Source organism: Mizuhopecten yessoensis, unplaced genomic scaffold (assembly GCF_002113885.1).
Source record: "Mizuhopecten yessoensis strain PY_sf001 unplaced genomic scaffold, ASM211388v2 scaffold11185, whole genome shotgun sequence".
Lineage (NCBI taxonomy): Eukaryota > Metazoa > Mollusca > Bivalvia > Pectinida > Pectinidae > Mizuhopecten > Mizuhopecten yessoensis.
The window spans coordinates 1,090,548-1,108,056 of NW_018408922.1; the positions used below are offsets into that span (position 1 = coordinate 1,090,548).

At 35.4% G+C, this 17,509-nt stretch overlaps 1 protein-coding gene across 1 annotated transcript in view; it reads right to left on the minus strand.

The window, feature by feature from the left end:
* Positions 1–3,888: 3,888 nt before the first annotated feature.
* LOC110440621 overlaps positions 3,889–17,509 on the minus strand; it is a 24,592-nt gene continuing 10,971 nt past the window's right edge. Inside the window, exon 2 of the mRNA XM_021483782.1 lies at positions 3,889–7,005. Coding sequence (XP_021339457.1) covers positions 5,438–6,925 — 1,488 coding nt within the window. The 5' untranslated portion in view covers positions 6,926–7,005 and the 3' untranslated portion in view covers positions 3,889–5,437. The remainder of the gene's footprint in view (positions 7,006–17,509) is intronic.

The window sequence follows — 17,509 nt, forward strand, 5'->3', positions numbered from 1 at the left end:
AAAAAAAATCTCACCATGTATTCTGTTTGAATTTTAATTACTTACAATATAAATAAAAATAAAATTGAAAAAATAAAATAATTTCCTTACCAACCTACCCATGATTTTATGATTTGTAGCTTGTATTTAATACCAGAGCTAAAATCAAATGCCAATGTTGTATTTGTGTACATAGTGGATTTTGGATTTTAGCTCAGGTATTAAATACCAGATACAAGTGCCAGCTGTGGTTAAACTAACTTATAATTTGAGTGGGGGAAACTCTTTCTCTCTCTCTGGGGCGAAATATCTTATAATAGAGAAGCTGAGGCCAAACTGGAAAAGGACCGAATCGTCTTGCACAGAAGATAGAAATCACATGAAAAGAAAAGAAATCAAGAAAGATTAGGTTTTGTTACTTACCTAGATACACTTTGGAGTTGACGTCAAAGCCTTTGTTTGAATTTCGTTTTCCTGTGGGTACCAAGTTGACATGCTGGCATGCACTGTTCGGACATGATATGTAAAGGTAACTTGCCATACCGTAAATTACCTCGTCAACAATGTCAACAAACCTAAGCCACGAATTGCATTTGGCACAATTCATATTTTCGGACAGCACTGCTAGCTCAACCACCCTTCGTCCCTGAAACCATGGTTTCGTTGGTCCGATTTCCACGTTCTCGCTGACATGAATATCGCGATCTTGAACGGTGTGTGATGAAATAGTACTGTCAAGTCTGTGTTGTGGAATCGCCACATAATCGTGGTCTTGGTTGCTGGTACTGTAACTCTTCTCGTTCAAAAAACGCATATTTTCTGACCTATTCACAGTCCCTTTCTTTGCCAGTCTTCCCTTTACCCTGATATAACGGCGACTACCGCATCTGTCGTCTGCCATATTTGTTTACCTCGGCTTCCTGACATTTGTACTTCCGGTTCTATTTTTATGATTGCGGTCACGTGATTTTTCAAAATCACGTGACCACTACCCTGCTTCCCCTTCAGATATTTGCTCTATTGACATGTACCAGGAATTTCTTCAGTTGTACGTCTGTAGCTAGTGTATACATGTACATCATGTCACAAGTTGTACTATTGTAGCCGGCGTATAAATCATGTCACGTGTTGTGCGTTTGTAGCCGGTGTATAAATCATTTCACGAGTTGTGCGTCTTTTTCCGGTGTTTAAATCATGTAACCAGTTCTACATCTGTATCCGGTGTATAAATCATGTCACCAGTTGTACGTCTGTAGCCGGTGAATATATCAAATCACTAGTTGAACGTTTATATCCGATGTAAATATCACGTCACCAGTTGTACGTCTGTTTCCAATGTATATATCACGTAACCAGTTGCACGTTTGTATCCTGTGTGTATATCATGTCACTAGTTGTATGTCTGTATCCGGTGTAAACATTATGTCACCATTTGTACGTCTGTATCCGTTGTATAAATCATGACAAGAGTTGTACGTATATATCCGGTGTATATATCATGTGACCAGTTATGCGTCTATACCTGGTGAATGTATCACGACACCAAGTGTACGTCTGTATCCGGTGTATATAGCATGTCACCAGTTGTACGTTTATATCCGATGTAAATATGACGTCACCATGTGTACGTCTGTATCCGGTGTATGTATCATGTAACCAGTTGTACATCTGCAGCCGGTGTTCACATGATGTTATCAGTTGTACGTCTGTATCCGGTGTATACATCATGTCACAAGTTGAACGTTTGTATCCGTTGTATAAATCATGTCACCCGTTGTACGTCTGTAGCCGTTGTACTTATCAAGTCGCCAGTTGTACGTTTGTATCCTGTATGTATAGCATGTCACCAGTTGTACGTCTGTATCTGGTTTTAATACAATGTATCATGTCACCAGTTGTACGTCTGTAGCCGGTGTACTTATCAAGTCGCCAGTTGTACGTCTGTAGCAAAATGTATAAATCATGTCACCAGTTGTACGTCTGTATCTGGTGTATACATTATCTCACCAGTTGTACGTCTGTGTCCGTTGTATAAATCATGTCACCAGGTATCAGTCTGTATCCGGTTTATTGATCACGTCACCAGTTGTACGTCTTTAGCCATTGTTTAAATCATGTCACCATTTGTGCGTCTGTTTTCGGTGTATATATCAATGTCACATGCTGTACATCTATATCCGGTTTATTCATCACGTCACCAAGTCTACGTCTGTAGCCGTTGTATAAATCATGTCACAAGCAGTATTACTGTAGCCGACGTATAAATCAAGTTACGAGGTGTACGTCTGTATCCGGTGTTTAAATCATGTCACAAGTTGTACGTCTGTATCCGGTATATTTATCACGTCACCAGTTGTACGCCTGTAGCCAGTGTATATAGCACGTCAACAGTTGTACGTCTGTAGCCGGTGATCATATCATGCCATCGGTTGTACGTCTGTATCTTGTGTATATATCATGTCACAAGCTGTACGTCTGTAGCCGGTGTACATATCATGTCACCAGTTGTACGTTTTTAAGACGGTGTATATAGCACGTCACCAGTTGTAGTTTGTAGACGGTGTATATAGCACGTCACCAGTTGTACGTTTGTAGACGGTATATTTATCACGTCACCAGTTGTACGTTTGTAGACGGTGTATATAGCACGTCACCAGTAGTACGTTTGTAGACGGTGTATATAGCACGTCACCAGTTGTACGTTTGTAGACGGTGTATATAGCACGTCACCAGTAGTACGTTTGTAGACGGTGCATATAGTACGTCACCAGTAGTACGTTTGTAGACCGTGTATATAGTACGTCACCAGTAGAACGTTTGTAGACGGTGTATATAGTACGTCACTAGTAGTACGTTTGTAGACGGTGTATATAGTACGTCACCAGTTCTACGTTTGTAGACGGTGTATATAGCACGTCACCAGTTGTACGTTTGTAGACGGTGTATATAGCACGTCACCAGTAGTACGTTTGTAGACCGTGTATATAGTACGTCACCAGTTCTACGTTTGAAGACGGTGTATATAGTACGTCACAAGTAGTACGTTTGTAGACGATGTATATAGTACGTCACCAGTTGTACGTTTGTAGACGGTGTATATAGCACGTCACCAGTAGTACGTTTGTAGACGGTGTATATAGCACGTCACCAGTAGTACGTTTGTAGACGGTGTATATAGTACGTCACCAGTAGTACGTTTGTAGACGGTGTATATAGCACGTCACCAGTTGTACGTTTGTAGACGGTGCATATAGTACGTCACCAGTTGTACGTTTGTAGACGGTCTATATAGCACGTCACCAGTAGTACGTTTGTAGACGGTGTATATAGCACGTCACCAGTTGTACGTCTTTAACCAGTGTATCAATTTTGTAACCAGTTGTACGTCTGTATCTGGTTTGTATATTATATCACCAGTCGTACCTCAATAGCCATTGTATAAATCATGTCATCAGTTGTACGTCTGTATCCGTGGTATAAATCATGTCACCAGTTGTACGTCTGTAGCCGGTGTATTCACCATGTCACCAGTCGTACGTCAATAGCCATTGTATAAAACTTGTCAAAGGTTGAACGTCTGTATCCGGTGTAAAAATCATGTCACCAGATTACAGTATTTCTATTCCCGGTGTTAACAGCATGTTACCAGCTGTGCTTCTATTCCTGGTGTAAATTGCATGCTACCAGATTTATTTCTATTCCTGGTGTGAAAAGCATGTTACCTGATGTACAGTATTTATATTCCCGGTGTAAAAACATGTTACCATATGTACAGTATTTACATTCCCGGTGTAAAAAGCTTGTTACCATATGCACCGTATTTATATTCCCGGTGTAAAAAGCATACTACCAGATGTACGGTATTTCGATTCCTGGTGTAAGTGGTACAACATATAGAAACACTCTATGACACATTACATATTTTTATTTAGTTATCGTATACATTTACATATGCATGCAGTAGTACAAATGGATGTTCATCAAAAAAGGTTTATTTTACCTATTTTTTAAAAAATATTCGTTGTACAGTAGTAGAAAAAAAAATCACAATACAGCAATGTTATATATATATATTCTCTTTTACTAACATATGACTGACTCAACACATCCAAACCCAATCCCCATTTTCACTGCTTACTTTATGGCACTCTTACAGTAAAACAAGTAATAATAAATCAAGAAAACAAATGTCTAAAAATGAAACAATAACTCAATATTTATGTTTACGTATTAAAAAAAACAATAATTAAACAAATATGGTTGAAGAGCAAAAATATCATGACTCCCAATTATAACAGTACTTTTAGGTATTTCTTGTTTGAACTTTCCTGTCTCTATCTATATTCTCAAATGAATGAGCTTCGCAATTAGCTGTAGTTAGTCGTATGTACTATCATGTTTTAATAATTTATTTGTTCAGGTTTTGCACATAAAGCGGCGTTTGGTAACATTACTCTGGTAAAAAAAACACGATCATACCGACTCATGATGGTTGTTGAATAATGCTTGTTCGTAATGGTCTTTATGTAGGTTAATACTTACAAATGTACCATCAGAAGTGCGAAAAAATATTTGTATTATGATGATATCATCTCTACACAGAAAGTGGTTAAGGAACAGATGTCACGGTAGCTTGGTCAGAAATGGCGTGTGGAAAGCAAAATGGTGTTCCCACGAAAAGAACAGGCTTTCTGATTGCCATTCGACTAACATACCTTCTGGTAGATAACGTTCCTTCTTCGTCACATAGGAGTGATACTTCCTTTTTGCAAATATATGTACACCTGTTCCTTAACGTATTACAATCTGGTATCGAAACGAGGGTTAGGCAATCTCAAATCTCAACCCGAAGAGTTGAGAATTGTTTTGACACCTCGACGGTAGAATAGGATTCTTGTGCTTTTGTTCGTAAGGAAATATCTCCGCGAGAACGATTCATATTATTTGTACCATAGTTATTAACTTATATCGTATGTAAATTTAATGCCTTTTTATGACATACATGTTTTTGAACACACATACTAACGTAAGACTTTACTGGTTAAAGATTCGTGTATACACATACACACATACTAATATACATGTATAGTAAAAGACACAAAAAAAAGTAATAATAATCGAGTTTTCAAAACAGATGTTTTGAATAATGAATCAAATCTTAGCATACTTTGATGATATTGAGTCTTTGTTCTGATTAAATAGATATGATTGAGGCGGGAAAATAAAAAAAGACATGCAAAATAAACGTCTCGTCACTGGAAACATCCATAATGTGTTGTTGACTAAACAGGTTATCATACACGCAATCGGTTGCTATACGATTTATACACAATACATCGGTGAACGTACGACATTTAGAAAAAAATATTGAAATCGTATTTGGTGAAACTCTTCCTGTCCATGGGCCTTTGACTGGGAACCAGCGTTTATACTCAAAACTGTACACGAGTGCATATAGTTAATGCATATAGTGATACCACTTGCATGGACAACCACCGTTTCTACAAGTGCCATCTGCGTGGTTGAATTTATCTTTGTAATAACGTTCGGAGCTTCTTGCTTCGAATTGGTCATCCTTTAATTTGCAGCTCTCTAACGCCACCATGCCATCATTGGGTTTCTCCAGGTTGCTGTAAAACTGCATCATCTTGAGTGCAAAGCTTTCAGTGTAGTGCTTCGCTAACCCCCAATTTGAGGTTCCGCACATCACTCCAGATACGAACTTCTTCCCTATTTGTATCAGATGATGATAACGTATCCCAGTAGGTGATATATAGTCGGTTTTAAGTGTAGTGTAGACATCAAATTCTCTATCTTCAGTAGGTTTACAGTAACCTTGCGCCCGCAATATACGGCGAATCAATATCTGGTGAAGCGTAGGATTTCTGCAAATTTTTGAGAGAGTATTAGCTACAACACTCCCTGTCCACGGGCCTTGAACAGAATACCAGCGGCTTGTCACCTGGTTAAAGGTACACTTCTGTCGGTGCAGTGCAGCTGCAATCACCAAGTTCCCCATAGAATGTGAAAATATCACCGTGTCGGTAATAATTCCATTGGTGGCAGCCACATTACAAAAGTGCTGGTGTATCTGGTCCTCATCCCAGCCGTTGTCCCTGCTGTTATAGACAAGAAATTTATGCGAAGCACAATCAGACGTTTGACTTTTGATATCACCCCAATAGTGGGTAAGATCTGGTTTGACATCGTTACCATTCGCGTTCTCACCCGCTCCATGCACGAACAAACACGTGGTCGGCGATATCCCCGAGTCCCTTTTCACTTTCGGAACGTTATGCAAATTATTGCATTTAAAATATGTGACATTGCCGCACGGGCCATTCAGTACATCAGATCGAATACGGATATTCCGCTCATCAGTTGTTGTCCATTTGGCTAACATAGCGCGATCGTTTTGATACTTAACATAATCTAAATGGTTATCATATGTGCAGATTTCAATGATATCACCATTGTGTTTCGTAAACCAGATGTCCCCACGACATCTGCTTGACTTTGCATCGCTACGCCAATTGTCCACTGTTACAATGTGTTGAAAAACGTCTAACCATTTTAACAGGGAAATGTCCTCAATACAGAATGCTAGCGAACTATTCATGTGAGAAAGGCCAATAGTCGCTTTATCATCTGTCATGATAAAAAAGAGTTCGTAGTCGAAATCATAGTTTGATGAGAACACTTCATTTTGCTGGAAATTCATTTTCCGCGTCGTCGGATTCCATTCTATTTTCAGGTAAGTTTTTTCAGTACCAAGATTATCATGTTCAATTGTGTCGATGTTAAAGGATGCACTGAAGGAAATATTGAACACATTGACAGATTTGACATCTCTAGATAAAGAGTGATAATACAGAATCACAACGATCGCTCCCAATAAGCACACAGCAAGTAAAACACATAAGGCGAAAAAGGAAAAACGATTCATAGTTACTGTTTTCTACACAATGGAGCACTTGATGGCAAATTATGCGACGTAGAATCACGATGTTAGTTCGGATCCTCAATCTGGAAATAGATAAAGAATTTTACAATAAAATGTCATCATTCTGCCTAATACATTTAATAAATTTGGCAGAAGTCGTTTAATAATATATTTCGGCGATGAATCATGTTATCTTGTCTTTTTAACGAAACTTGCTACATTTGGATCACTAGGATAAAAAAAACAGGTTTCGAAAAAAGAATAAATTAGTAAGAACAGAAAATTGGTTTGTATAATGTTATTCTTAGAGTCTTGTTCAAGAAATATATTCAATTTTCCAATTTCGCATTTTTTATATAACATATACGTACGACTATAGGATACCAAGTAAACATGTAACAGTGTTGTTCAATTATATCCTGTTATAAGGTGACACTTTTTTATACTCAGTACGTGTACAACACCGTTGTTATAATACCCGGTTAGTAAGTAACACTGTTTTACACTCGTTAGACATGTACCACTGTTTTACACTCGTTAGACATGTAACACTGTTTTACTCTCGTTAGACATGTAACACTGTTATAATACTCGGTAGGTATGTAACACTGTTATAATACCCGGTTAGTAAGTAACACTTTTTTACACTCGTTAGACATGTAACACTGTTTTACTCTCGTTAGACATGTAACACTGTTATAATACTCGGTAGGTATGTAAAACTGTTATAATACCCGGTTAGTAAGTAACACTGTTTTACACTCGTTAGACAGGTAACACTGTTTTACACTCGTTAGACATGTAACACAGTTATACTACTCGGTAGGTATGTAACACTGTTATAATACCCGGTTAGTAAGTAACACGGTTTTACACTCGTTAGACATGTAACACTGTTTTATACTCGTTAGACATGTAACACTGTTATAATACTCGATTGGTATGTAACACTGTTATAATACCCGGTTAATAAGTAACACTGTTTTAGACTCGTTAGACATGTAACACTGTTTACACTCGTTAGACATGTAACACTGTTATAATACTCGATAGGTATTTAACACTGTTATAATACCCGGTTAGTAAGTAACACTGTTTTAGACTCGTTAGACATGTAACACTGTTTACACTCGTTAGACATGTAACACTGTTATAATACTCGATTGGTATGTAACACTGTTATAATACCCGGTTAATAAGTAACACTGTTTTAGACTCGTTAGACATGTAACACTGTTTTACACTCGTTAGACATGTAACACTGTTATAATACTCGGTAGGTATGTAACACTGTTATAATACCCGGTTAGTAAGTAACATTATTATCCAAAAGTCTATAAAAATTATAACGAGTTTATTCATTTACTATTTCTGGCTTATTTTTATATTTCGGCTGTAGGGGTGAAACAGTTGAAACTTTTTTCCGGTCAGAGCGAACTCTTACCCGGCGCGAATTCGATGCGCAGAAATCCCCCCCTCGAGAGTCAAATTTCGGTTTTGTTAATAATCAAATTTGAAGCTGTTATTTGACCTCTTTCGTTATTTTTAAACAAATTAACACCATTGCATGCATCATTGTTACTAATATGTATTTGGTAATAAAACAATTGCTTCAATGCTTTTTTGGGAACAGTCAAAACTACCATTCCTCGGTAGGGAGAAGCCCTGTGGAACTGTTTGCTCTCGGCCGCCAGGGCGTCCTCCTATCTCGGGATGATAGGTTTGACGTTCCCCAAATAGCCATGAAATAATTGTATACTGTTTAACACTCGTTAGGTATTTAACACTGTTGTATTTTCCATGTAGTAAGTAACACTGTTTAACACTCGTTAGGTATGTAACACTGTTGTATTTCCCGGGCAGTAAGTAACACTGTTTTATACTCGTTAGATATGTAACACTGTTATAAAACCCGGTTAGTAAGAAACACTGTTTTACACTCGTTAGGTATGTAACACTATAATACCCAGTAAGAGAGTAACACTGTTTTACACTCGCTAGGTATCTAACACTGTTATAATTCCCGGATAGTAAGTAACACTGTTTTACACTTGGTAGGTATGTAATACTCACCTATGATAACCGGTTATTTAGTAACACTGTTTTACATTCGGTAGGTATGTTACACTGTTTATAAAAATCTTGCACTTTAACTTTCAAGGAAATTGGAAGCAAATATATTCCAAAATTTTCTCATTTTCATAAATGTCATGGAAAGATAAGTTATGCGGCATAAATATCTGGTAAGCTCTGATGAATTAACATTTCTACATCAGATTATGGGGACAGAAATTTTTATTGGTATATGTTTTTTTAAATTTGCTAAATTGATATTTTTTGGTGAAGTCAAACCTTTTGTTATTTTATATTTTTTTCATAAGTAATGATGTGTCTCGTTAGATCCATTACACATTTTAAATCAAAATTCAAAATCATAACGTAAAGATCATATTACTTTTTACCATGCAGATATTTCTGTTTTTTTAATCATTTGTGTTAATAGTATATTAAGTTCTTGGATTTTATTTTCCTAAAGCATATCTACAATCAACAACGCCTGATGGTTATCATGTTGATTGCGCATGTGCGGTTTATCTTGGTAATGTTTGATTGTTTTCTCCTGTATAAATTAGGTATTAAATGAGTGGATTTAAGTAGCACTTCACACAAGTTACATATTTCCACTAAATATCAACTATTTTTCCGTGGTTTTCTAACCGTGTTAAAGCATCTTTTGTTGATTTTTCCTTATGTAGTAGCTGCTGAAGAAAGTATTGTATGTTTTGTTTTTAAATCTGTACTGATTTACCTTGCGCTTTTGCAATGCATGATTAGGACGAGGAACAGAGAAGTAATTTGTATTAATATGATGGGGAACTGAAAAGTGTGAATGATACATTCACAAAAATATCTTGCCAGATGACAATTTTAAGAGGGATATTCCGCCCATGTTGGTTTTTCTGGAAAGAAATCAAGTAATCTATAGTATCGCGAGGATGCAACAGGAAGTATTTATTTCTGATTAAAGGGCTTTATGGGTCAAAGCGTACAATAACGAGCGTTATTTGTTAAACTGAACATAAATATACGTTATACATGTGTATGTATACAGGTCAATTGACAGATCGTCATTCTCATCAAAACAATATCCAATTTAATGTTAATACATTTTTGATTAGTAGTTTGAACTCATAGGCGTCCACAGTACAACTAAACTACTCGGTAGTGAAGCTGATGAAAAACCATAAAATGATTTATTTAAGTCGAAATTACTTGTTTCATAATTGTTTTAAAATAAATGATGTATGTGTGTATACGTAAAACCATTCAATGAATCAATTGATCAATCCAAAAAAAACAAAAATCTTCACATAGAAGAAACTTTGGTTGTAGTTAAGCTGAGTCTTTGACTGATGTATTGACTATATAGCTATATTTGATTTGATATCCAATTATAGATTTACATGATATTTTTCATTATAACTAAGTTGGTACGGATATATATTGCTGCTATCGCGATCTCTATTCGCCGTTAGTTCAATGTTCATGTTCTTCCAGTGCTATTTACGTTATTTTATCGTAGACAAGGCAAAAAGTACTATCAGGTTAAAATACATTATTGCAAAGGACAATTTAATGAAAAACTTGCAAAGGTCATTAACTACAAACAAATCAGATATTGTGATGCGTTTAAAAAAAACTAGAGTTGCTTTAAGTTTGAGTATATGAAACCAAAACAATATATAGACAATTCAAAACTACATGGATTAAGCATATCCATTGCGACTCATGCATCATAAATTAGAAATCAATAAAATGAAAAAAAAAAATCCATCAAGATTATGTGGATTTCTTTTTAACATGCGATTTTTTTATGGTTATATAAAGTGAGGTTTTAATTTAAAACTAAAACGTTAATTTATATGTTTTTGTTATATTTTTAATCAATTTGCAATGAATTGCTGATAAAAGCAAAGCATTTTTTTTTCTGATTACTAGAACAAAGTCATTAGAATATGCTGCCCTGAGATTCGACTCCTTTGAAGTATAACTGATACATTCACCAAACTAAAATTGCCAGGTGAATTCTTCAAAAAAAAAAAAACTTGGTGAGAAATACAGAATTGTTTCTGGAACAGCAACGGGAAATATTTGTTTCTGACTTAAAACTTTTGTCCATCGATAAGTACAATAACGAATGAGCATATATATAGCTACGTTATATACATACATCTTAATCAACAGACCTTAATATTTTCATGAAAACGCTACCCAAATGCATGATACTGCTGTTCAATATAAAGATATTGGGAGAGTGTGAAAATCTGTCTTAAATGCTTCAGACAGAAGAAATTGGGGCTATGGTAATGGCGTGTTTAAGACGGATATATTAATGATATATATGTATATAGCTAGTATTCAGCTTTTCAAACTTATGGATTTATAGGATTAGATTGAGATTCATGATTTGCTAAGTTAATTATTATTTCTATCTCTGCAATCAGCGATTTCTGTTAACTGTACAATCTCTGCCAATGTTGTTCATGCTATTTTATCGAATAAAAGGCAAACGTTCCTATCAGATTGGAATGCATTATCTCGATTGTGCAATAATTGTGTAGACATTTGGTACAGAAGTATTCTATAAAAAAATTGTATAGTGTGAAACATTTAACAGAAGTAAGTATGTTGTTGTTCAAATTTTAGTATTTGAAAACAAAACATAATGACAAACAGAAACTACAGGGTTCGAACACGAACCGTATCCACTGTCAATCGTGCACTTAACATTGTTGCTAGCCAGGACGTATATATAAACAGCATCAGAATAAGAGGAAAATTCATTACCAAAGGACGTAAAAACTCAGTTTGTTGTTCCATGGCTTAGTTTCTTAAAATATGAATAAGTGAAAAAAAAATAGCCTACCAAACCAAAAATAGTTAAAACAAAAAGCTCTTAGGTGAAACTCTCCTACGTTATCATAACCGGTTAAGCGGTTCCCCTAATCTAACTTGTTATATGCATGTATTATATAACAAAAATATGCATTTGCAATAGACATTTTTGTCCATTCACAATAGCTGTAATATGGTAGTGGTACAAAAAAGGTTCTGACACGTTATACCAGGCAGCCGTAATACTAACTGTACATAGTTGTGTCACAGGGTTACAACAGCTTTTAAAACAGTGTTACATCATTGTGAACTAAGGATAAACTGGCATATTTAATGAATTTCAAAATTTAATAATGCTCTATTTCTATTTTCATTTTCTTAACATACATTGCTAAATTTTCATTAATGCTATCTTCTCCGATGAAATAAGTTCTACAAACAGTGTTTGGTCGAATAAAGTATTTCTTATATAAAAAAACTAATTTCAGAGTATGGTAATTCCATGACAATATCGTATTCATCTTCAATTAGAGCACATGTATTTCAGAACCACAAATCTGGAGGTGTAACCAATATGACATACATCGAGACAGATATATGCAACGTAATTATGTTTCGATATTCTTAAAGATGATTAATGATATCATTATCGTGTAAAATTCTCTTGAGCTGTCTCGACGTTGTATGCTATGTCTAGTGAGCTTTGAATTCAAAACTGTTAGTAATAAAAATAGTTTACAACATTTGATATAGTGCCCTCTCTAGCTAACATAAGCCACTCTCAGTACATTGTAGATATACAATTGATACAATAAGCATATACATTAATCAATACAATTTTTGAGGAATACGCAGGATTTGCCTTATCAGGCACTACTACATGTACTAGTATGTATGTATGCCTGCGTGTGTACTTGAGATGTAATGTGTGTTCAGTCTGTAGTGAGACCGGGCTTCCAACGGCATCATTTATAGTGCCACCTCACTTAAATGCTACAGCACAGATACCGCAACATACACCCCAGTCCAATTTACACTCCATCTGGGTTGTTTTAGTTGGGTTATTTTGCAGTGCGTTGCTAGAGAAAAAGTCGCATGAAGTTTTCTCTTCTTTGATTAATAGAATAACTGCACTCGAATATGACACCCTGATATCCGATTTCTCTGAAGTACAAGTGAAACATTCACAAAAAGGAAACGCTAGCTCACTTATTCAAGTGTGCTATTCCGTTTGTTTGGGATTTTCAGAATGAGGTCTAGTTGATATTAAGTGTATAACGGGAAGCAATTGTTTCTGACTCATAATCTGTGTCGGTCGATAGGTACAGTAAGGAGTGCAGCTCGATTGAGAGAACACAAGGTTTGTTTCTTATATGCCACTGTTGAAAATGTAATGAAACATGTAGAAAAACATACCATCTTTTTAAGATCATTTAAAACATTAAATCTTTTTTCAAAATTAGAATCATTTAAAAATAAGTTAGGTCAACATCGCGGATTTAGAATGACCTCTTGCAGCGTGAAATTACAATGACAAATTAAAATGCAATATATAATACACAATGTGTGAGGTATCAGAATGACGCATAACAATAATGAGTCAAACTTTGACCCTGAATAATTTGAAACTATAATTACGAACAAGAAAATCTTTAACAAAAAAAGGTACAGTATTCATAAAAATCGATTAGAGATAAACTTTGCGATAGAAACTCGCACATTTTAAAGAAATAATACTGATATTGCTACAATCATCTTTTCTTTTAATATAATATCATGGTGTTGTGTATATCAAGTAATATAGACTTAAACCGATAACTTCAAAACATACACAGTATGGCGTACTGCAGCAGATTGTGTTAAAACGTGTCGAATGTAAACTTCTACACTGATAAAATCCATCACTTTAAACTGAAAAAAACTAACCATTGCACAATTAACTGAACAATATAAAACCTGTGACATAATTCCACAGTGCTGATACATTATATTTTACAAAACGTATTTATTATTGTAAGGACTATCAATAACACATGCATTTTGAAACTTGCAATGTCTATATAAAAAGTAACAATGCCTATATAAAAAGTAACAATGTCGATATAAAAAGTAACAATGTCGATATAAAAAGTTGCAAAATGTCGATATAAAAAGTTGCAAAATGTCGATATAAAAAGTCACACTGGTGCAGTGTAAAAATCACTATTATTATATTAGTTTAACAAGGGATTGGGCACCAGTGATTACATCTTTTATTTTCTTAGATAAAATATCATAGTATTGTGCGTATGAAATGTATTCATTTATCAAACAGATATCTGTTCATAGGTTTGTGGCTTTAAGGAAAAATCATTCTCAACAGCACGTACTAGGCATGGCGGCTGATTGTATTTCAAAATATCGAAGGTATACATCTTAAATTAAATAAATTCATTAAACTTTACAACATTGAGATAAACCAGTATAGCATGATGAATTTAAGATAAATTAACAGTGTTAATACAAATAATCATTCTTAAAGGATTCCTCTTCGAAGTAACGACACTTCTCATTGGTGAATACCCATGTTTTATTGGACGATAGACCATGCGCTTGCATGTACACTGTATTACATGTGAGACAGCGCCCTTCAAGGAAGCCTTCCTCGCAAATATGTAAACAAGCGCGCCGCTGGACTGGTTTCCTTTGTCGAATAAGGGTACAGGCATATGGTTTTGTATGTATTTGAAGGTTTGCTAGCGGACCTCTAGATCAACTAAAAAATTGTCAAGATCACGGGCAAAATATTCAAATGAAATAGTATTTGTAAATCTGTCAAATGCTATTTTCATGTGTTGACAAGCAATGTGGATAGATAAAAGATATTAGTATTAGAATGTATCACCTGTCGAACAAATGGCTACTAAGAATAAAAATCCTTCCCAAATATATCCAAACTATAAGACATCTGTCCAAAGGGTCGCAAATAACAAAAAAACGCGCAGTTTGTTGTGAAATGAACACATATTGGCACCACGTGACAAATGTGAGCACGCGCAAAAGAACAGCCTAATTTAAATAATTATATTATCTAGGTCACATTGTTTATCACGGGTGTATTGACATTAAGGTAGACGAGCAAAGACTTTCATTGCATTTTAGTTGGTAGAATATATATAATCAACATGTTTGTATACAATAGTGGAATACATAACTCGGAATTTGAAAATGTTGGCAAAATAATCAACTCGTAATTTTTTATTCCACTAGAATACGCGCTCATTCACTGATTATTTCTTAATTTACTGTTTTCATCTATCATTTTTATGTGAAAAAATGCGAAGCCAGAAAAATAAAAATAAAATGCAATTAACTCAGTAGTAAAATCGTTTAACAATAATTACAAGTAGTCATGCCACTTCAGAGGGCCCATCGTTATAATTATAATAATATTACTGTTTTACAATTAAAGTCAAGAAAGGGCAGGTAGGTTGTTAACGTTTCTCTTCAACAATTGTAACTGCAAAAAATAAGAGAATAAACTTTGAGTTTCAAAACTGAAACTGTGTCGTTTTAATTTTGTTGACAAATTCAAGGATGTTATTCCGTTTGTTTGGGTTGCCCGTGAAGAGATCTAGTTATCTTGTGTGCAAAAGAGTTTTTTTGTTTGTTTATGACCTTTGTCTGCCGATATATATATACAGTGATGATTTTTGTCTGAAAGGATGAACATAAGCGTGTTTTCTCTTTATAGATAAAAATAAAAAACTTACCCTTAATAAAGTAAACATCATCATATTAGTTTTAAGGTTTTTAGTTTTTAGACTAATATATCACTGTTTCTTATTAGTGACAATCTTTAAAAATCCACTAGAATGAATCAAATCCTTAAAATTAAATACCAAAGAACAGCTTTTGTATTAATTTGTATTAGGTTATATTAGATGTTATCAATTTTATATTTTTTAGAAATATCGGGTCAATATTCGCTCTATAATTTCCTCCCATTGTATCGTCATAATGCTCTCTGTCAAATGTAGTTCGTTTTCCCCCTCTTGTTTAATGATAGAAGCATACGAAAATCATATCAAATATAACAATGAAAGACTTTTATTGCAGTGAAAATGTATTACGTGAACCTGAAAAGTGATGTTAATAGTATCTAACACATAATGTCTAGATTACCATATATATGCCTATTTAAGCCTCGATTATTTCATAAAATAACAACTGGATTAAAATGTTATATTGAAGATACGAAAGAATAAGAGTAAGTGTGGTCGTTTATAGGATAAAAGAATGCACAAAGTCGATATTTTAAAGTAATTATAGTGTCATGGAATAGTTATTATTTGTGAGATACGATAGCATAGTGGTACGGTATGCATCAGATACAATAGCATAGTGGTGTGGTATGCATCAGATACGAGAGCAAAGTGGTACGGTATGCATCAGATACGACAGCATAGAGGTACGGTATGCATCAGATACGATAGAATAGTGGTACGGTATGCATCAGATATGATAGCAAAGTGGTACGGATGCATCAGAGACGATAGCAAAGTGGTACGGTATGCATCAGATACAATAGCATAGTGGTGTGGTATGCATCAGATTCGATAGCAAAGTGGTACGGTATGCATCAGGTACGATAGCATAGTGGTACGGTATGGATCAGATACGATAGCATAGTGGTACGGATGCATCAGAAACGATAGCAAAGTGGTACGGTATACATCAGATACGATAGCATAGGGGTACGGTATGCATCAGATACGATAGCATAATGGTACGGTATGCATCAGATACGATTGCATAGTGGTATGATATGCATCAGATACGATAGCCTAGTGGTACGGTATGCATCAGATACGACAGCATAGTGGTACGGTATGCATCAGATTCGATAGCATAGTGGTACGGTATGCATTAGATACGATAGCATAGTGGTACGGTATGGATCAGATACGATAGCATAGTGGTACGGATGCATCAGAAACGATAGCAAAGTGGTACGGTATACATCAGATACGATAGCATAGGGGTACGGTATGCATCAGATACGACAGCATAGTTGTACGGTATGCATCAGATACGATAGAATAGTGGTATGGTATGCATCAGATACGATAGCATAGTGGTGTGGTATGCATCAGATTCGATAGCAAAGTGGTACGGTATGCATCAGATACGAATACGATAGAATAGTGGTATGATATGCCTCAGATACGATAGCATAGTGGTACGGATCCATCAGATACGATAGCAAAGTGGTACGGATGCATCAGAGACGATAGCAAAGTGGTACGGTATGCATCAGATACGACAGCATAGTTGTACGGTATGCATCAGATACGATAGAATAGTGGTATCATATGCATCAGATACGATAGCATAGTGGTGTGGTATGCATCAGATACGAGAGCAAAGTGGTACGGTATGCATCAGATACAATAGCATAGTGGTATGATATGCAGCAGATACGATAGCATAGTGGTACGGATGCAGCAGATACGATAGCAAAGTGGTACGGATTCATCAGATACGATAGCAAAGTGGTACGGATGCATCAGATACGATAGCAAAGTGGTACGCTATGCATCAGATACGATAGAATAGTGGTATGATATGCATCAGATACGATAGCATAGTGGTACGGTATGCATCAGATACGATAGCATAGTGGTACGGTATGCATCAGATACGATAGCA